The 20835-nt window shown below is 44.1% G+C and overlaps 2 protein-coding genes, 1 long non-coding RNA gene and 1 pseudogene across 7 annotated transcripts in view; 2 read left to right on the forward strand and 2 right to left on the reverse strand.

Moving 5' to 3' along the window:
• Positions 1-511, forward strand: part of LOC115732561 — a 1743-nt pseudogene extending 1232 nt beyond the window's left edge.
• Positions 1-5955, reverse strand: part of LOC115732719 (receptor-like protein kinase FERONIA) — a 26380-nt gene extending 20425 nt beyond the window's left edge. For both annotated transcript variants that reach the window (XR_007199507.1, XM_048283867.1), the window contains exon 1: positions 3042-5955. Coding sequence is in view for 1 of the 2 variants with exons in the window: in XM_048283867.1 (XP_048139824.1) it covers positions 3058-5820 (2763 nt within the window). In the remaining variant the exon portion in view is untranslated. The remainder of the gene's footprint in view (positions 1-3041) is intronic.
• Positions 1390-1747, forward strand: LOC125316211. The gene is made up of 2 exons (XR_007199516.1): positions 1390-1571; positions 1704-1747. It is a non-coding gene; the product is annotated as an uncharacterized LOC125316211 (long non-coding RNA).
• On the reverse strand, positions 2875-19423 carry LOC125316201 (receptor-like protein kinase FERONIA). Of its 4 annotated transcripts, none has more exons than XM_048283870.1 (2): positions 16635-19423; positions 2875-2896 (listed from the first exon to the last, which is right to left on the reverse strand). In XM_048283870.1, the coding sequence occupies exon 1, from the start codon at positions 19408-19410 to the stop codon at positions 16651-16653; it is 2760 nt and encodes a 919-aa protein (XP_048139827.1). In that variant the 5' UTR covers positions 19411-19423; the 3' UTR covers positions 2875-2896; positions 16635-16650. The 4 variants fall into 4 exon arrangements, 3 of the variants coding, with proteins under 3 accessions (XP_048139827.1, XP_048139825.1, XP_048139826.1); XM_048283868.1 differs by lacking the exon at positions 2875-2896 and adding an exon at positions 2951-2975 and having other exon boundaries at positions 16602-19423; XM_048283869.1 differs by lacking the exon at positions 2875-2896 and adding an exon at positions 16452-16488.
• Positions 19424-20835: the final 1412 nt, after the last annotated feature.

Consider the following 20835-nt stretch of genomic DNA (forward strand, 5'->3'; position numbering starts at 1 on the left):
CTAGTATGTTTTTAGTTTTTAGCTCTTTCATCTTCAACTAAGGCAGCATTATTGCAGGAAAATAACTTTACTGAACTTGAACGGCTGGATAAGGAAAGCATGCAAACTTCTTGAATATGCTGAAGGGCTTTGTTGTGAATCAGGTACATTGTCTCTTCTTCTCCTGTTAAAGGCTATTTGCTTTCGATGTCTCCTGATGCAAATTTGGTCATATTGTCTTAGTTGTCATTGCAACTATTCTTGATGACAACATTGGACGTCCATACAAGAATTGCTAAGGCACTTCTGGTCATCATATCCAATAACAAGTTCTTACCTTTATGCGAAGGTAAATGTTTGGTATTACTCCCCGGTCAATATCAGGGGTTCATTAAAAGGTCAAATGGATAGTCAACATACTACAAATGTGATAGGTGATTTTTGTATGTGTGGAAGTCAGATGATGAGGTATAATTCTGTTGAGGTTATGAATATCATCAATTTAGTGGCGGGGTTTGACAGGAAGCCTTAGTAGATTTCTCTCTTTAAACTTCATGACTACCCAGTTATGGCCCTCCTTGTCTGTTGCAAGCAAAAGGATAGGACATAGGTAACAGGTTTTCGCGTGCCATTTCCCTTGAAAATTGCTCAGTTGGTCAAGTAGGTAGAGGAGCTGCATTAGGATTAAGATCCAGCCGTTGTCAAGGAATGAAATACTCATAATAATGCCCATCTTATAGAGGTTCATTGTTTTTATTTTACGTAAACATGTAAATTAATACTCGTAGTTCCTAAGAGGCAAGAAGGACGATTGATTAACATACAAGTCAATTATAATCATCACATGGCAAAAGACATCATATTATTCTTCATTAGTGTTTTTTTTTCCCAAACCAATTTGACTCATCTCAATGGATTTAAAATTATTGTGTTATGGGTACTCATTAGTCATTATTATAAGTACATGCTCTATTTATCTTATTTGCACCCATGATTCTTATATTAGTCCTTATTATCAGTACATGCTCTATTTATCTTATTTGCACCTATGATCTTATATGTGTTTGACTTATAGTTTGTTTTTCTTTTTTTAGTTTTCCATGCCACACCATTTTATTATAATGCTTTGACTCATTGCATTGGATGTGGGAGATCTTTTGACAAGCGAGCAGTTCCATATATGTTCTCATCAATAGTTTGATATCATTTTGGTAAGCTTGTATCATCTACATCTACTCATATATGTCTCTTTCTCGTCCATGTATAAAATGGCTATAAATGGAGAAACATGAATTTTATTTTATAGTCTTTTTCTTCTTTTGGTAGGCTATAATCCTTCAACGATGCCTTCAATGGTTCCACCGCCTGGTGCTCCCTCTATCCATCAACTGAATGGCATGTTAAGGCCTCCTGTATTCAACGTCCTTCCTATAGTTCCTGGGAGTGGACCAATCCCAACCTCTTCTAGTAGCGCCCCCTCAATGGCTCCAATTCCTGCCTATCAAACAAATCCTACATGATCAAATAGTGGAGGCTTCGATAGTTTTAATGCCAATTCTAAAGCTCCTGATGCTAGTCATTAGTTTTGCTCAGTAGGTACTTTTGCTTCTCATATTGAACTTCTTATGCTAGTCATTGGTTTGTGTTTTTTTTTAGGGGGTTCGTCTCTTTTGATTTCATTTTTCATTTGACATGGTATTTACTAGTATGTATTCTTGAAACAGGGTGCATATTTGACCTCTCGTATTTACTAGTATTTCATTTTTCATTTGATGCCTTTTGGACTGTTAAAGGGTGCATATTTGACCTCTCGTTCACTTGATCGTATGTAAAAGATTCTCCTAGCTATGGCGCAGCCGCTCACGTTTTGAATATGCTTTAATATCTTTGTTGTGTGCAATCTCATCGCAAGACTTGTTGCCAAAGTCGTTGCTGAACAATATTTGTTGCAAAATTCGTCGCTAAAAACGTATGGTAAAAACAAAATCTCATTGTTTAATATAATATTCGTCGCAAAATTCATCGCTAAATAATTAATGAAACTTTGTCGCTGAATAACATTTGTAGCAACATCCGTCGCTAAAGGTGTCGTCGCAGAATTCATCGCTAAATTATTTACAAATTCGTTGCAATTAGAGATGATATTTCCGATGAATGGAATCCTCCTAATTGGCATGAAAATATTCGTTGCAAATTAGTGACGAACTTTGTGACGAATATGTTCATCGCAAATTAGCGACGAATATATTCATCGTAAATTTCGTCGCTAATTTGCGACAAATAATGTTCGTCGTAAAGTTTGTCGCTAATTTGCAACGAATATTGTTCGTCGCAAATTAGCGACGAACTTTAATATTTTGGTTGCTAAATTTTGCGATACCGAATTGGCGATGAATTTTTTTCTGTCGCTAATTTTCATCGCAAATCAATTTAGCAACGAATTTTGGTCAAATTTTCGTGACAAAACCCGTTGCTAAAACCTTTTTTTTTTTTTTTTTTGTAGTGTTTACAATTATGTTTCGCATAAGCCCAATTTTCCTTGTCTGTTAGAAAGATCTTTTTGAAGTTTCAATTCGTCTATCTAGTTTTGGTAAAAAGTTGCCCTAAGATTTCCAGGGGATTCTCTCATCTGCAACTCTTCCTCGAGCATTGGTTAAATGAGAAAAACCACTGAATTAAAATATCTGAAACTCGATTATCCTTTTTGTCATGTCATATCTATGTTCTCCACCGAAAAAGAAAAATCAAGACTGAGACCGGGCTTTCATCGAAGTGGGAAGATCCCTCGGCCGATAGACTGCCGTTTCTGTCTGTTGAACGGTAATTCTTGGAGCGATAATTCTCCTAGAATGGAGAACACTCGAAGGTGGACTGGTCTCGTTCAAGCGTGATTAGAGGACTACAACACTGGAAATCACTTGATATTCTTCATTTATCACCCGAAACTATGGGACTTTATCTAACGTTCATCAAAATTTGAGTTACATTCTTGATGACTAGATTCTTTTAGCGAAACCATGCCATATAACCAACTTCAAAGGAAAAAGTATGTAACAGTTGAACTTGAATGCCATTCTCTCAACGAGCTTTGGGATTCATAATCTCCGAGAAGACAGCCCCAGACGGCAGCTTGTCCGAATCATAACTAGTCATGCTCTCGTCATAAACATCATAACTGCTAGTCGGTGTCACGGCGGGCCTTCCTCTGCTCTTCCCACTTCCACTATGGCTAGCACTGAACAGCTCATCGCTGCGGTCCATCCGGTGGCCTCCAATCGGAGCCTCGTCATCGTCGCTGTCATCGCCGTCATGCACAGAGTCACCTACATCATCTGTTATCACCTCCTTCTCCGAGCTCACCTGTAGCTGCAGGGCGAACTCGAGGCCCAACACAACGTCGTTCATGGAGGGCCGCTTGATTCCCTCGTCCTGCAAGCAGCTCATGGCGATCTCGCAGAATTTATTGAGGCACTCATGGGCGATCGCCCCCTTCAGGTGCGGGTCCACCATCTTGTCGACGGCCCCGCTCTTGCAACAGCTCTGGGCCCAGTTGGCCAGGCTGATCTGCTCCATCTGGGCCATCCGGTTCACCGCCGGCCTCGCGCACAACACCTCAAACAGCACCACCCCGAAGGAGTAAACGTCGGACTTGTTAGTCAGCTGCTGGCGCCTGTAGTACTCCGGGTCCATGTACCCGAAGGTGCCCTTCACGACCGTGCTGACGTGGGCTTTGGACACAGACGTGGGCCCGACCCTCGAGAGCCCGAAGTCCGACACCTTGGCGACCCACTTCTCGTTGAGCAGGATGTTGGTGGTCTTCATGTCGCGGTGTATGATGGTGTGCTTAGCACCGGTGTGGAGGTAGTGCAGCCCACGGGCGGCGCCCGTGCAGATCTCGAGCCGCTGCTTCCAGGGCAGTGGAGGATTGTCTGTGTTGTAGAGATGGTCGCGGAGGGTCCCGCGTGCCATGTAGTCGTAGACCAGGATCATCTCTCCCGCATCGTTGCAGAACCCGATCAGGGAGACCAGGTGGAGGTGCCGGAGCTGCGAGAGCATCTCGATCTCGGTCATGAACTCGTGGAGGCCCTGCTGCGACCGCGGGTTCAAGCGCTTGATCGCCACTTGGGTGGCCCCGCCATCGACGTAGCCCTTGTACACGTTGCCGAACCCGCCCACGCCAATGATAAACACCTCGTCGAAGTTGTTCGTGGCGGCTCTTATCTCGGCCAGCGAGAAGTGGCGGCACAGGTCCGACGGCAGGGACGACCCCTGGGTCTTCATCGACTTAGTCATCTCGTAGGAGACAGGGCCCCACCATGAGGTGGGGTCGCTCAAGGCCGAATCCTTGGCTCCGTTTCGTCGCCGGTAAAGGAAGAAAGCCAGGAGAGAGAGCACGGCGAAGCTCGAAGCTACGCTGGCAATGATGGCGATCTTCGCTGTCTTGCCGTGGTTCGACGACGACGCTTTGCTCTCCGGCGGAAGCACCGGCTGATTATATGGGACTAGATCTGGGTTCAATCCAGCGAGATTCCCACCTAGATTGTTGATCTTGAATATCTCGAGGCCATTCAAGATGGCATCAGAATAAACAGTATCATCTATCGGAAGCGCCTCCAGCGTGACGGAGAGGTTGGTTCTTTTCTTGTGGCCACCGCCGCCGTCCATGTATACTGCATAATCTCTATAGACGGGCATGCCCTTCCCGCTCCAGCTAATGACATCCGCGCGATTCTCGACCAGTTGCGAATTTATGAAGATCTCGAAAAGCCTATCTAAGGGGTTATTTCCCTCTATCTGGAACTCGCAGAAGTGCAACCGGACCAAGTAGTAGAACTTTGCGTCCACCTCGACGGACCACGTGAGCTTGGAGCTCAGATTGATGCTCCTGTTCATTCCCATAGTCCTCGCCGTCATGTACACGCTGTCCGGAGCCGTGTAATTCGGCACTTGGTCACTGTAAATGAGTTGGATAGTCGTGTTAACTGGTAAAACTTCGATGTACGAAGAAGTTACGTAGTCGTGATCTGCGTCCCAGGTCCTGTACATTCCCGTATCACTGGCTGGACCGATAAACTGTCCTCCGACGTTCAAGCGCTTCACCGCTTCGAGCGCATCGGTGGCAGCGAAAGGGTATAGCCCCCCCTGACCTGCCCTGAAGGTGTATGGCGCCTCCTGACCTGCCAACTTGATTCCCTCTTCTAAGTCGATGACCGTGTTGTAGTAGAGCTTTTCAGGCATGGAGACGACCTCGATTCCATTCACGAAAGCATAGTTGTCTGAACCACCAGGAGTGGGCGTGAACGTTATGTTCAATATCTGGTCGTCTCCGACAGTTAAGCAGAACTCTTTAGAGAAGCTCGCGGAGCTGGTGTAATCAGCAAAGAGGTTAGCCCTGAAGTTGCGGAGCAGGGTGTAGCCGGGGGCCTCGACCGAGAAGAAAGAATCGGCGCGGCGGAAGTCCAGGTAATCGGAAGGGAAGAAGTGGAGGCGGACGAATTTGGGCCCCGCGGTGACGTGGAAGGTGTAGGCGAACTCGGAGCGAGAGAGGCGAGCGGTGTAGTATGGGACGGAGCTGCGGACAGCGGGAGACGGGCTGTTTGCGCTTGCGTTGACAGAGGAGCGAGTCTTCTCAATTGGAGAGTAGTTCGAACTCCCGTCGGCGTCTCCGATCCAAGTCCGGTTGTCGTCCGCGGTGGAGTTGCTGGAGAAGCCGCAGTTGACAGCGATGTCATTGGTCGGCTGGTAGGCGCCGACGTTGTCGACGGTGACCGAGACCCCAAGTGCTGCGAGGGAGACGGTGACGGAGATGAATAATAGAAGTGGGGGCTTCATGTTCTTCATGTCGCAGGGGAATCGATCAGAAGAAGTTCACATCACAAGGAGATGAACCAGTTTTAATCAATTATGGAATTGGGAAGGAGCGGGGAAGAGAAGGCCAGGACTAGTGACGAGATTAGTGGAAGACCAAAGTCGTCGCTTAATTGCTTAGAAAGGTCGGGCAGTGGTACGACCGCCATGACTTCCGCATTTTCTACTTTTGTCATCTTTCAAGGAGGGAATATCGCGACTCCTCCCAAATCCGAATACGAAGCCACGAAAATTCCACATAGAAATTGATTTGCAGTAGTAGTAGCAGCAAGTCTTTGCAGTTTGATTCATTCAAAGGGTTGGGCGGGACTGCTATAGGCTTCCAATATTTGGCAGTCTCGTAGCTTGAACTAGGGGTCATCTATCCCAAGCTGGTTGAGCCCAACCCTGGAATCGGAAATCAATCGAAGGGATCGATTTTCAGGTTTTAGAACTGAGGGATGGGATCGGAGGTGCCTCGAATCGGCTACATATGCTCGAAACATATATTCATATTTTAAATATATGAAAGTATCTCTAATAATTTTAGAGTTTAAATGAGTTTTTTAAAAAATTTCAAGGAAAAACAATTAAAATTACAAAAAAAAAAGTCGGTTCGGTCCGTGCAGCCTGTTCCATCCCCGAACTAGAAACTGAATCTATAATTAGCCGTTTCAATTTTATGGAACCAAGAATTAGACCGATGCCCCGAGAACCGGAGTGAATCCGCTAGTTGGGTCCGATTTGAATGATTCCCGATCCGATCGAATCTTTTTTGTCACTCCTTGCATGTGCGGTACTGCTATAAGCTTCTCGTACTTGGCAGCCTCTTACTCCATCAAAACAAGTTGCGCAGGTTACGGTGCATTTGGTTTATCATGCACTCGATAAATCCACCACCGCCTAGCCGGAGACTTCTAAGGTTGTTTGACATTATCTCGTAGTTTGTACCCTCGCGAATGTCTGCCGTTAGATTGAGATGAAAGGACTCCGACTGTCGAATGAGCCGGTTGCCGCAGGTCGCCAAATTTCACACGAGGTCAAACGTCCGATCCACGAGAAGATTGACGTCCGTGAAGTTTACAATGCTTTAAAAACTAGCAAAGGAGCGCCAACCCCCTAGAATATTGACGTCATGGCACAGTATAAATCGAATTTAATAACGCTTTATGGGGTTATATTCTTAATTACAAGGATTGTTGCAAACCTTGATAAGCCGTCGTAGTTTGAAAGGATTTAAATTTGCAACGTTAAGTTCTTCTTCGTCATGGAACGTCCAAATCTTTGAAAACTGTCGTAACTTTAAAAGTTTAAGAATTGCAACATTCCGTTCATGGCTACCTTCACAAAGCGTTGTCTGATGAAAAAAAATAAAAACCTTCACAAAGCGTTGTAAATAAAAAGAATATCTACAAAATTATGACGTTTTGTCGTAAGTGAAATAGTGGTAATTGAAAAAAAAATCCTATTCTAGGATGTTTTTCTCTTGTTGAGACGTCGTAACTCTTTCTCAATCATTGTAATTAAAGAAATTCTAAATTTACGACAATTTCTTCTCTTTTACAACAACCTTCCAAACCGATGATGTTTTGCACTTAGTCACGACGCGATGTCGTAACACTTAGTCAATTATCGTAATTAAATAAGGGCACATCGTAAACTTTTTGTAAGCCATTGGAATTAAAAAAAAAGAGTTACTACCGAGAAAAACTCCAAACTGGTATGTTGTGACAAATTCATCCCAATCATTTTTTTTTTACAACAAAAATCCCTAAACTAATACACCTATGACAAATTTACCTCAAGTTATTTGCACGAATTTAGCAAGCCAATTGCCTTAATCATCACGAATAAATCCACTTGGGCTGGACCAAGTTGCCTTTAGAGTTCCTGTCGGAATTGAGTTTGACCCAACCAAAACGAGAAGGTCCAACCCACAAACTTATCTAATTTCTCTGTGCGGACAAAATCTCGTTTCCACTATCCTAGCAGCAAGAATATCCTTAACATATCCTAAGATCAGATTCACGGGTCCATCGGAGAAAGAGAAGCTGGTCTAGGATTACCTTTTGGTTCCTCCACATCCACAAATGCCAGCAAGTTACACCAAATACTAGCACCAGGTTTTTTTTTTTTTTTTACTCTCAAGTTCCAGTATATATGGCCAATTAAATCTGAAAAAAAAAGACTGATCATATCGTAAGAATATTTGGTTTCTTGGGTCAAAAAGATGAGCCTATATTATGCATTCGTTGGACCATGTCTAAGAGTGTGCAACACCTAATTCAAATCAATCGAGTATTCAAAAGATTTTCATCCATTTCACTTGAGAAAAAAGCTTTATTGTAGCCAAATTTAAGAAATTTGAGCGGTTGATGATCTCGAGGATATATCTTCCCGATAAACACTATTGAAAATCTTTAGTCTCAACATGACTCTCTACCTTGAAGTGGAATATGAACTTAGTTCAATACATGCCTAAATGAGGGAAAAAAAGAGAGAGAGAGAGAGTGAGACGAGCTTGTTTAAGGGTATAACTAGAGACATAGTTGAAAAAATACAACAAAATATTCTTTTTTGATTGGGCAACACAAGAGGAAACAACGCATAGGAAGAGAATGTTTTTCCCAATCTTTTAAAACCGCAAATCTAAAAATAATATTACATCAATTTCCTCGGACATTCTTCAAAATGTAATCCGTGAAGACACATACAGGATGCAGCTTGCGGTTGTTGTGGCTTATTTCTAAGTCTTGGTTCTTGTATCTGTCGGATTTAGGCATCATGGAACGAGCAGACGACTCTAAAAACAACCTCTTTGAGCTGGAGCATATGCATACAATGACCAAAAGGTGAGACCCTTTGAGACGACATTCTTCTAGTGAAATGTTTGAGATGTGTATCACACAATGGGTGATCGATCGTACGCTCAGGAAATGGCTAAGTTTCTTGACCAGAACAGAGAATACTTCGGTTCCAAAGAAATTGAAGAACATATTTATGACAAGTCACCATCCCATGTTTCATGCTTTATTGATTTTTTTTTTCTTTTGATTGATACTTTAGGATCCTAATTAAAACGTGAGTGTTCAACTTGGGGTCCTCAATTAGTTTTTGGCTTTGATAAATGACATTTGCGTTGGCATTTTTTTAAGCGAAAGTCATGTTTCAGAAGCAGAAAATTCAAGGCATGGTTAGAAGATTGTTTGTTTATTACTTCCAAGAGGAACGGGAGAACAAGTAGACTCGGCAAGGTATGCCCTTTCCTTTGGGTTTAAAACGGTGTGGACCGTGGAGTTCTCATTTTATGTTGGTGCCATAGACTCATGACTCATTTTATCTTGTTTTACGTACTGGGCCCATGGTAAAAGGATCGAGCAAAGATTTTTGTAACTAAGCAGATTTTTCGTTGAAAGACCTTAAACCCGGCATGTACAAAGCTCTTAATACATCATATCCAGCTAGCTAAAAATGTTAAAAGCTACGCATATATGACGAACCAAAAGCCAGACATTTCCTCTCGCGAGAAAAGAAGAAGGTAACAGTCACCCCGAGCTAACTTCAGAGGTTCTGGACTCTTGCTATTCTCACACAGATATGTTTCTTTGAATCCTTTTGATGGAAAAGAATCACCACTAAAGATGGAAAATCGAGCAATTGCTGACTGCCAATCCTCAGTTATATTCGGTTGGAGGTATTTCCTGAAAAGAGAACTTCAGTCAGACACAGAAAGAAATGCAGAAGCTTCGGCAAACTCAATACTTTTTGTTTGAGAAGCACTCAAGGAAAGTAATATAGCCTAAGAACCGACAGAGAAGGGCAAGAGACACAAATAAAGGCCTTAGATGCCTAAAAGAGAGGCGCAAACTGCCAATGAAGTTAATGCACAGCTATATCACTGATCGATGTCAATTTAGAGCTAAGCACATATTGACTTTATGCAAAAAAAATAGTTAAAAGTCAAGTATAAGGACGAGAAGTAACTCAAGGATATGGGAAATCAATAAGGTGACAAACACAAACATGAAACGTCGATGATGGTGTGCTAGGGCAACAGAATCAACGACGACAAGTCGAATGCTTTCATCGGTGTAATGTAAACTTTTTCTTAATTGCCACTGTCGACACAAGGCTTCTAACATATCTAGAGAGTTTTCAAAGAAAAGTTAATCACTAAGAAAAGTATTACACAGCTGTCTTTGCACATACATTTATCTATTAGGAGGCTGTTTCACGAAAATGATTGCATTCTTTCTCAAATAACCTTTGTTCTTATTTTCTCTGTGTCTTTAGCTAAACTTACAAAGCAAAAGCAATGCATCTAAGAGATTAACGAGCTTTAAAAGTCCTATTACCGGAAGGGAGTGCAATTAAGCCATGGGCTGGTCATCATTAATTTCCTCGAAGAGAAGGAACAACTACTACAAGCAAAACATCGCTCAAAATCTCTAATTAGCATAAGGTTCAAAAGATGTCATACCCACGACAGAAAATCAGGTGTTGCTCCATATTCCACAGGAAGGGGAGCCCAACAACGCAGGCACATCCCGTGGTAAGGTTCGCAACGTGAACAGCATTCCAGCTTTACCGTTGTTTCTGCACATTAGCAAATGCCAGATATTATCTTGCAATCCCAGAGGAAAATAAAAGTACAGCAGTGCAAGAGCATCAGGGACTGAAAACCAACCGCTAGCTCATAGTTAAAGATCATTCTGTCATTCTACAACTGGCAAGACGACATCTATGCGTTTGCAGAGCACCCATCAGTTATCTCTCCTTTTTTCAGACCCAGAAACATCCGAGCATCACAAAACTTGTAGCAATCAACTCGAGTTTACACACAGCACCGTGAAAACCCAGAAAGAATCACGCGTTACTATAACCCTAAAAGGCAGAGACGATTTAGCCTTCGAGACCATGCAAAAACAGTCCCGAATTGATCCTATTCATCATACCAGACAACGGAATCTCAACCAATATATACACGGAACAGGAAATCATGCGAACAAGAAAGCAATTCCGCACAAATTTTCCTCGACCGAAGATTGACAACAAGCATAGATCTCCCTACCGTCTACGAGGTACCCACGAAAAGCCCTAGGATCCTCCTCCTTACGAACCTTTAAGATCTCCTCCCGCTTGGAAGCCCCAGGAGGATCCTCCTCCTTGTGCGCCTTCAAGATCCCCTCCCGCTTGGAAGCCACAGGAGGATCCTCCTTATCCTCGTTGCCATCCTTCATCAGGATCCCCTTCGAATTCGAATCCATCTTCTCAGTATCGACTGAGAGAGAGAGAGAGAGAGAGAGAGAGAGAGAGAGAGGGGGAGAGGGAGAGGGGGCTTGCTTGGTTCAGCATTTGACGAGGGACTTTAAGAAAATACAAATATCTTTGGGTTAATGGCCTTTTTCAAAATTCAAATAGTGTTTGGTAAAGTGTATTTTAAAAACACATTAAAAAATAATTTTGACATAAATACTGTTTGGTGAAAAATGAACTTTGTAAAATATTTTTACTTTTTGAAAAAAAAGCGGCAGTTGGCGTTGGTGGGAGGTTGCGGTCGGCGGCGGCGACGATTGGTGGTGGCAGCGGGCGACGACTTGCGGCAATCGATGGTGGGCTGCGGGCGACGGTTAGCGAGCGGCGGCATTCGGTGGAGGGCGGGCGGTGGCGGCGGCGGCAATTGGCGGGCGATGGTGATAGGCGACGGGTGGCGGTGGTTGGCGGGTGGAGATTGTCGGCGGCGGTCGGCGGTCATCGGCGATCGGCGGCAATGGACGACGATCTGCGGTGGTCGGCGGCGGCGACGAGATGGCGGCGGCGACAAGCTAAGGTGACAAATTTAAAAGAAAAAAAATTAGTTGCATTTCACAGAAATCCTTTAGCCGAAAGTAGGTATTTTTGGCTAAAGGACTTTAGAAAGCATTTGAGATGCAATTGCATCTCCACAAAGTGAGCCAAAAAATGAACCAAACACCATTTGCATTTGGTCAAGGGACTTTAAAGCCTCAATGCTCATTCCCAATCTTGAACCAAACAGGACCAGAGTGTTTGGTCGGTTTGCGTGCGAAAGAGACAAGGAAAGCAACAGAGGGGCTTCAATGAATAGAGCCGGAGGCCGGCTAGGGTTACCTCCTCAAGCAAATGGTTCAAATTTGTCCATATTTAATTAGTATATTATAATATTTAATTTTGCAGTTATATGAAATACTTTTAAAAAATCTAAAAATAAATCATAAGACGGGTATGCTCCTTGTCAAGAAATTTGCTTGGCAAATAAACGGGTCAAAACGGGTTAAATAGATCAATTTGAGTTGAACAAATTGTTTCACCCAACCCCCCTTTTGACGAGCCTAATCTTGTTCAAGCATATTTCAAAAATGTCATTTTTCTTTCCAAAAATACTTATCTCTCAACACCGAAAATACTTAAAATAAATTAAAAGCCAAACAACTTATACCACAAATCGATTTCACAAACCAAAATATATCATTTTTCTCGACTTAGTTCATCGTTCAAAATCCCATTTCCTAAAGTATTATCAAGTCCTTTTCAGAAGTTACATAAAGTAATACACATAACATTTCAAGAAAGGTTAATAAAACCATCTCAGTAATAAACACTCAATCTTAGCTAAAAATTGTTCTTCTTAGTTTTTTATATATATAATCACTAATACTTTAAGACATGGGTTTTACAAAACAAAAGAAGAGATCGGCACCACTTGATCTAGGAATGCCCAAGAGCAAACAATTTAGCTATTTGAGCCAACAATCTTGTAATCATATCAATTAGACGAGAGAAAACCAAGTAAAACACTAATTCAACTAACAACTCAACAAGCCACACTTATTCAACCACTTGACTCCTACGCAACAACGAAAGGCTCGCCATAGCGAACATTCACTGCTCTCCACTACGCGAAGCTCACGCGTCGGCCTAGTTCGCGCCACAACTCTCTCTATCGAATCCCAATTTCAGCAAATCTTTTGTCAAACAAAAGCCCTTTTGAGATAATTAAATATCCTACGCTTCCCCGACTCTAAAGATAGCCGAAACGGGCCAAAATCGTCGCTAAAATAGGAAATTCACTATTATTTCAGCACGCGCACGTAAGCATGAATATTCATTTTGCGCAAATCATAAGCTGAAATCGAGTTTTGTAAAATCCTACAGCTCCACGATACTCTAAACTGCCAATCTCCCATATTTTCTCGGCTTAACAACTCCTGTATTTAACCCATCAGCACAGAATTCATAAGTTAACTTGGCTTGATGCGGCCTCCATAACGTGTAGTGTATCCCTTTTTCTTTTCCTTTCCGTTTCTCATTTTTCTCCTTTCTTTCTTTCTCTCTTTTTCTCTTTTCTTCTCTATCTGCCTTTCCTTGGACATGAGCCCCTTTAATTTATAAAGGGAGCCCCGCTTCTCTTTCTTTTTTGTACTAGTTAATATTGATTAATCAAAAGCCAACCATTACAACATCAATGATTGTCTATTCCTAGTGTCGTCAAATCCAATCCTCCATTCTTACCGAAAACGAAGATGAAGAACGGAAAATTTCCGAGCGACAGTGGCACAGCGAATTGCCTCTTGCAGACGCTGCGGCCATGGGAGGGGCATTGGATTAACACCCATGGAGGAACATGAACAGTAGCACTAAAAAAGGTAGGAATTAAAAAAATAAAGTGAAGCCGAAAAAAAAATATGACTGCATAAATATTGAAAATACACAAAACTTGTCCATGCCGGATCTCTGGCCGTGCTACATAGGGTAGCTGGCAATGATCGAACCGTCATGTCGGCATTTCCGGACGAAAGTTGGCCGAAAGGGTTATACCGAAATTTCACGAAAAGGTTTGAGATTATATAAGCAAAATTGAAATTTTATGACCATCATGAAATCCGTATAATAAGTATACAATTGAATGAATAATTTTCTTCGAATTTAACGAAAGACTAAAGCCGTAGCTAAAATATAGGCAATTAGTAGAGCCTTTCCCTACCATAAAAAAGCAGCCAATGGGACTCGTACTCTTTCGGTCCTCTTTTTTTGTGGAAAATTTCATGGCGTACAAAGTAGGGATGTCAATGGTTTACTTCGAATTGATTTAGTTTGATTTTCGGGCGAATTCAATTCGGTTCATATTCTGTTTAGGACAAGATTCGATTCAATTCAAACTAACACCATAATAATTCAGTTTGGTTTTTTATTTTTCTCTTTCTTTTTCTTTTTTCTTTTCTTTTCTTTTCTTTTCTTTTGTCTTTTTTTTTATTCAAAGCCGGCAGAGTCGCCGGCCCTTGGTTAAGGGCTAGCGAGGGCTGGCAACCCTCGGCAAGTCACGGCCCTCACCCACCCTCGCCAACGCCAAATCTAGCATCATCAAGACCCGTTGCCCACGGCCAACGAAGGCTTTACAACCCTCGCCCAAGGGTTGCCGCCCCTCGGCCGGTGGTTGACAGCTCCGACGGCCCTTTGCCCCCAAAAAAAAGAGGAAAGAAAAAAGGAAAATAAAAAAAGAATGGTTGTTTTGGAGATTTTCAATGCGATTTGATTAATCGAACCAAACCGAACAAAAATAACCAAATCGAAGAAAAAAGGATAGTTATTTAAATTACCTGAACTGAAAATTGAACCGAACCGAAGTGCATGAAATTTTCAGTTCAGTTTGATTCGATTAGCAGTTTAGTTCAGTTTTCCCCAATTCGGTTTTGAACTAATAAGCCAGCACACCTCTCCCTTACCACTTTCCTTGTGTTTTCTTGGTTATGTCCTTCCGTTTTCTATTCGTCATCTTTCAAGGAGCGAGTATTGCGACTGGATCCAAGTCCGAAGTCACGTAAATTCCACATAGAAATTGACTGGTGGTAGCCAGCCTTTCCAGTTTCATCGATTCTATGGGTGGGAACGGGAGTCCAAAAAACCAGCTGGCGTTTGGACGGTACTTGCTATGACCCCATTGTACTAGTCCATCAAAACAACTATTATTCTGACCATTCAAGTGGTTATTGGAAAGCTCTCACAATACATGACCCCATTGCGCTATTTGATCGAATCTTTGACGAGGTTAAATTTTGGCAAATGTAGTCAGACCATGGTAAAAAAATTGTGAAAATGATAATAAAAGTGTCAAAACTTTTTGAGCAATCACTTGAGTACTATATTAGTGAAAAATCGATCATTTAAGTGCCTATTTTAATGATTTGCCCTGCGTGGCCTTTGGAATTAATTTTCGAGTTTAATGTGGATTTTTTTTTCCGAAGAACTCTGGTGCAATGTGGACAGACTTTGAACGATGTGGCGAAAAAGGGCTAAAGCAGCATCATTTGGCCCTTTTGTTACCCCCAATTTGACTTGAAAATGAAACCCTAATCCTTGAGTCTTTTCTCGGAAGCATGATCGGAGAAAAAGAAGATTGGGGAACCAGGTCAATACAATTGGAAGACGTTTCGTCAAAGTTTTGAGTCGGTACAATTAGAAAACTCAAGGATTAGGGTTTCATTTTCAAGTCAAATTGGGGTAACAAAAGGGCCAAAAGATGCTGTTTTAGCCCTTTTCCCCCACATCAGTTATTGATTGTCCTCAAACATGTAATTGGAAGTTGCATAATTGGAATTATAAGCCTAAACATCTCCCAATTGGATCTCCACTATTGGTAAGGCCGTCATACTTCCTTCACTTAAAAGAGAACTTAATTTAATGACTCTTTTCAAAAGGCGTGAATGGAAATAAAACAAAATAAAATAAAAAATCTCCTAGATAAACTTCTCAATTATTGATATCTAAATTTTAACTATCCTATTTGGTTTTTTAGCAATAGAAATTAGGGATCAAACCTGAACCCTAAGCAAAAATATCAACATTAAATAACTTGGCATCCTATTTAAATTAATTCCCGTTTGTGAATTGAACTCATGTCAGACCACAAGTGAGATGAGCCATAAATTCATTTGCACTTCCGAGTGCAAGCCCGCACGGGCACGGCCCCTTTATCTGCTGCACTTGCCAAAAAAATAAGGAGAAGGAAAAAAATATTCAAGATACGTGGAGGACTTGTTGCAAAAGGGAGAGAATAAAAGCGATGTCGTTTTTCAATTTGTTATCCCTGACAATGATTAATGATTGATATTACTGTGTAGCATTCTCCCTATCCTATTTGGTTCACATTATAAGCACATTCGGTTGGGAGACACATAACATGCATAGACAAAAATAAAAAATAAAAAATAAATGCAACGAAACTAAAAACCCATACATGTATCTTCAGAGACATAGTTCGTACGTTTCAGAGACGTAGTTCGTGCGTTTCAATCAAAAATCATATTTAATGAAGGAAATTAAATGAATTACCTCTCGAAGCATGATTGAAACGAAATGATTCGGATGTTCTTCGATTCGAGCCTCACAAGAGTCGGACATCTAGTTTAGACACACCACTAATCACAACGTCGATCGGAAGAACGAACTCGCTAGAATCACCACTTTAATTGTGCTAACAATATTGTGAAATTAATTTTCTGAACTCTCTTTTATTTTGGTCATGATACTCAGAAGAATAAGAGAGTAAAAAAATTTCCGTTCTTACTTGCACACCCTTGAGAGAGAGAGAAAAAAAAAACACCTTTTTTATCTAACGTGATTACAGGACAACAACACTGGAAATCACTTGATATTCCTCATTCATCACCCGAAACTACGGGACTTTATCTAACTTTCATCAAAATTTAAGTTACATTCCTTGATGACTAGATTTTTTTAGCGAAACCATGCCATATGACCAACTTCAAGGGAAAAAGTAGGCAACAGTTGAACTTGAATGCCCTTCTCTCAACGAGCTTTGGGATTCATAATCTCCGAGAAGACGGCCCTAGACAGCAACTTGTCCGAATCATAACTAGTCGTGCTCTCGTCATAAACATCATCACTGCTGGTCGTTGTCACGGCGGCCCCTCCTCTGCTCTTCCCACTTCCACTATGGCTAGCGCTGAACAGCTCATCGCTGCGGTCCATCCGGTGACCTCCAATCGGAGCCTCGTCATCGTCGCTGTCGTCGCCGTCGTGCACGGAGGCACCCAGATCATCTGTTATCACCTCCTTCTCCGAGCTCACCTGTAGTTGCAGGGCGAACTCGATGCCCCACACAACGTCGTTCATGGAGGGCCGCTTGGTTCCCTCGTCTTGCAAACAGCTCATGGCGATCTCGCAGAACTTATTGAGGCACTCGGGGGCGATCGCCCCCTTCAGGTGCGGGTCCACCATCTTGTCGACCGCCCCGCTCTTGCAGCAGCTCTGGGCCCAGGCGGCCAGGCTGATCTGCTTCTTCTGGGCCGTCCGGTTCACCGCCGGCCTCGCGCACAGCACCTCGAACAGCACCACCCCGAAGGAGTACACGTCGGACTTGTCAGTCAGCTGCTGGCGCCTGTAGTACTCCGGGTCCATGTACCCGAAGGTGCCCTTCACGACCGTGCTGACGTGGGCTTTGGACACAGACGTGGGCCCGACCTTCGAGAGCCCGAAGTCGGAAACCTTTGCCACCCACTTCTCGTCGAGCAGGATGTTGGTGGTCTTCATGTCGCGGTGTATGATGGTGTGCTTGGCACCGGTGTGGAGGTAGTGCAGCCCACGGGCAGCGCCCGTGCAGATCTCGAGCCGCTGCTTCCAGGGCAGTGGAGGATTGTCTGTGTTGTAGAGATGGTCGCGGAGGGTCCCGCGCGGCATGTAGTCGTAGACCAGAATCATCTCTCCCGCGTCGTTGCAGAACCCGATCAGGGAGACCAGGTGGAGGTGCCGGAGCTGCGAGAGCATCTCGATCTCGGTCATGAACTCGTGGAGGCCCTGCTGCGACCGCGGGTTCAGGCGTTTGATCGCCACTTGGGTGGCCCCGCCGTCGACGTAGCCCTTGTACACGTTGCCGAACCCGCCCACGCCAATGATAAACACCTCATCGAAGTCGTTCGTGGCCGCTTTGATCTCGGCCAGCGAGAAGTGGCGGCACAGGTCCGACGGCAGGGACGACCCCTGGGTCTTCGTCGACTTGGTCGTCGCGTAGGAGACCGGGCCCCACCATGAGGTGCCGTCGCTCGAGGCCGAATCCTTGGCTCCGTTACGTCGCCGGTAAAGGAAGAAAGCCAGGAGAGAGAGCACGGCGAAGCCCGAAGCTACACCGGCGATGATGACGATCTTCGCCGTCTTGCCGTGGTTGGACGACGACGCTTTGCTCGCCGGCGGAAGCGCCGGCTGATTATCTGGGACTAGATCTGGGTTCAATCCAGCGAGATTCCCACCTGGATTGTTGATCTTGAATATCTCGAGGCCATTCAAGATGGCATCAGAATAAACGGTATCACCTACCGGAAGCGCCCCCAGCGCGACCGAGAGGTTGGTTGTTTTTTTGTGGCCGCCGTCCATGTATACTGCATAATCTCTATAGACGGGCATGCCCTTCCCGCTCCAGCTAATGACATCTGCGTGATTCTCGACCAGTTGCGAATTTATGAAGATCTTGAAAGCCCTATCTAAGCGCTTATTTACCTCTATCTGGAACTCGCAGAAGTGCAACCGGACCAAGTAGTAGAACTTTGCGTCCACCTCGACGGACCACGTGAGGTTGTATCTCAGATTGATGCTCCTGTTCATTCCCATAGTCCTCGCCGTCATGTACACGCTGTCCGGAGCCGTGTAATTCGGCACTTGGTCACTGTAACTGAGTTGGATAGTCGTGTTAACTGGTAAAACTCCGATGTACGAAGAAGTCACATAGACGTCATCTGCGTCCCAGGTCCTGTACATTCCCGTGTCATCGGCTGGACCGTGAGACTGTCCTCCGACGTTCAAGCGCTTCACCGCTTCGAGCGCATCGGTGGCACCGAAGGTGTATGGCGTCTCCTGACCTGCCAACTCGATTCCGTCTTTTAAGTCGATGACCGTGTTGTAGTAGAGGCTTTCGGGCATGGAGACGACCTCGATTCCATTCACGAAAGCATAGTTGTCTGAATCACCAGGAGTGGGCGTGAACGTTATGTTCAATATCTGGTCGTCTCCGACAGTTAAGCAGAACTCTTTAGAGAAGCTCGCGGAGCTGGTGTAATCAGCAAAGAGGTCAGCCCTGAAGTTCCGGAGCAGGGTGTAGCCGGCGGCCTCGACCGAGAAGAAAGAATCGGCGCGGCGGAAGTCGAGGTAATCGGAAGGGAAGAAGTGGAGGCGGACGAATTTGGGCCCCGCGGTGACGTGGAAGGTGTAGGCGAACTCGGAGCGGGAGAGGCGAGCGGTGTAGTATGGGACGGAGCTGCGGACGTCGGGAGACGGGCTGTTTGCGCTTGCGTTGACAGAGGAGCGAGTCTTCTCAATTGGAGAGTACTTCGAACTGCCGTCGGCGTCTCCGACCCAAGCCCGGTTGTCGTCCGCGGTGGAGTCGCCGGAGAAGCCGCAGTCGACGGCGATGTCGTCGGTCGGCCGGTAGGCGCCGACGTTGTCGCCGGTGACCGAGACCGCAAGTGCTGCGAGGGAGACGGAGATGGAGATGAATAATAGAAGTGGGGGTTTCATGTTCTTCATGTCGCAGTGGAATCGATCGGAAGAAGTTCCCATCACAAGGAGATGAACCAGTTTTAATCAATTAGGGAATTAGGAAGGAGCGGGGAAGAGAAGGACAGGACTAGTGACGAGATTAGTGGAAGACCAAAGTCGTCGCTTAATATCTGCAATGAGATGAGAAAACGCGCAAATTATGGGGATTTGGACTCTTTCGAGTGCGCTTAGAAAGGTCGGGTCAGTGGTACGGCCGCCGGGACCACCACCACCATCACTTCCGCACTTTCTACTTTTGTCGTCTTTCAAGGAGGGAATATCGCGACTCCTTGAAATCCGAATACGAAGTCATGAAAATTCCACATAGAAATTGTGATTCATTCAAAGGGTTGGAACAGGACGGGCAGTCCAAAAACCAGCTGGCAGTTTGGACGGGACTGCTATAAGTTTCGAAATATTAGCAGCCTCGTGGCTTGAACCAGGGGTCATCTATTGCCAACCGTTCTGGTTTCTCTCTCTTCCTCCCCCTCCCCCGACCAACCGAAAATCGATTGGAGCGACCGTTTCTCAGTTTTCAGAATTGGGGATGGGATCGGAGGTGCCTCGTGACCGGCTGCATATGCTTGAAATACATATTTACATTTTAAATATATGGATGTATCTCTAATAATTTTAGAGTTTAAATGAATTCTTTAAAAAATTTCAATGAAAAAAAATTAAAATTAAAAAAAAAAAAGTCGTTCTGGTCCGCGCAGCCTATTCCACCCCTAAACTGGAAAATGAACCAATAATTAGCCGTTTCAATTTTATGGAACAGAAAATCGGATCGGTACCCCCGAGAATCGAGCTGAATCGGCCAGCTGCGTCCGATCCGAATGATTCCCAATTCAATCGAATCTTTTTTATCACTCCTTGCTTGTACGGTGTAGCTATAAGCTTCCCGTACTTGGCAGCCTCTTACTCCATCAAAACAAGCTGCGCAAGTTGCGGTGCATTTGGTTTATCATGCACCCGATAAATCCACCACTACCTAGCCAGAGACTTCTAACGTTGTTTGATGTTATACTGTAGTATGTACCCTCGTGAATGTCTGCCGTTAGATTGAGATGAAAGGACTCCAACCGTCCGATCCACGAGAAGATTGACGTCCGTGAAGTTTACAATGCTTTAAAAACTAGCAAAGGGGGCGCCAACCCCCCTAGAATATTGACGACTGATTGCAGGAATAGGACGACTGATTGAGCCAGGGCCTCGCAGGAATAGGACGACTGATTGCTAAATTACTGGAAATTTGTGCCTTAGCCGAAAGATCTAACCCCGTTGTGATTTTGTGGCCGATTTGGAAGGCGAGAAAATAATTGCATTCAGAGAAAGTTTCCTGCACCTTATTCGCTGGTGGACGAAGCTGTACAGCTTCATCATGTGGCTCTCAAAACACAACAGGCTCAATGTCGACAACAGTTCTTTTATGGGAGGTAGGATGGA

The sequence above is a fragment of the Rhodamnia argentea genome, chromosome 8 (assembly GCF_020921035.1).
Source record: "Rhodamnia argentea isolate NSW1041297 chromosome 8, ASM2092103v1, whole genome shotgun sequence".
Lineage (NCBI taxonomy): Eukaryota > Viridiplantae > Streptophyta > Magnoliopsida > Myrtales > Myrtaceae > Rhodamnia > Rhodamnia argentea.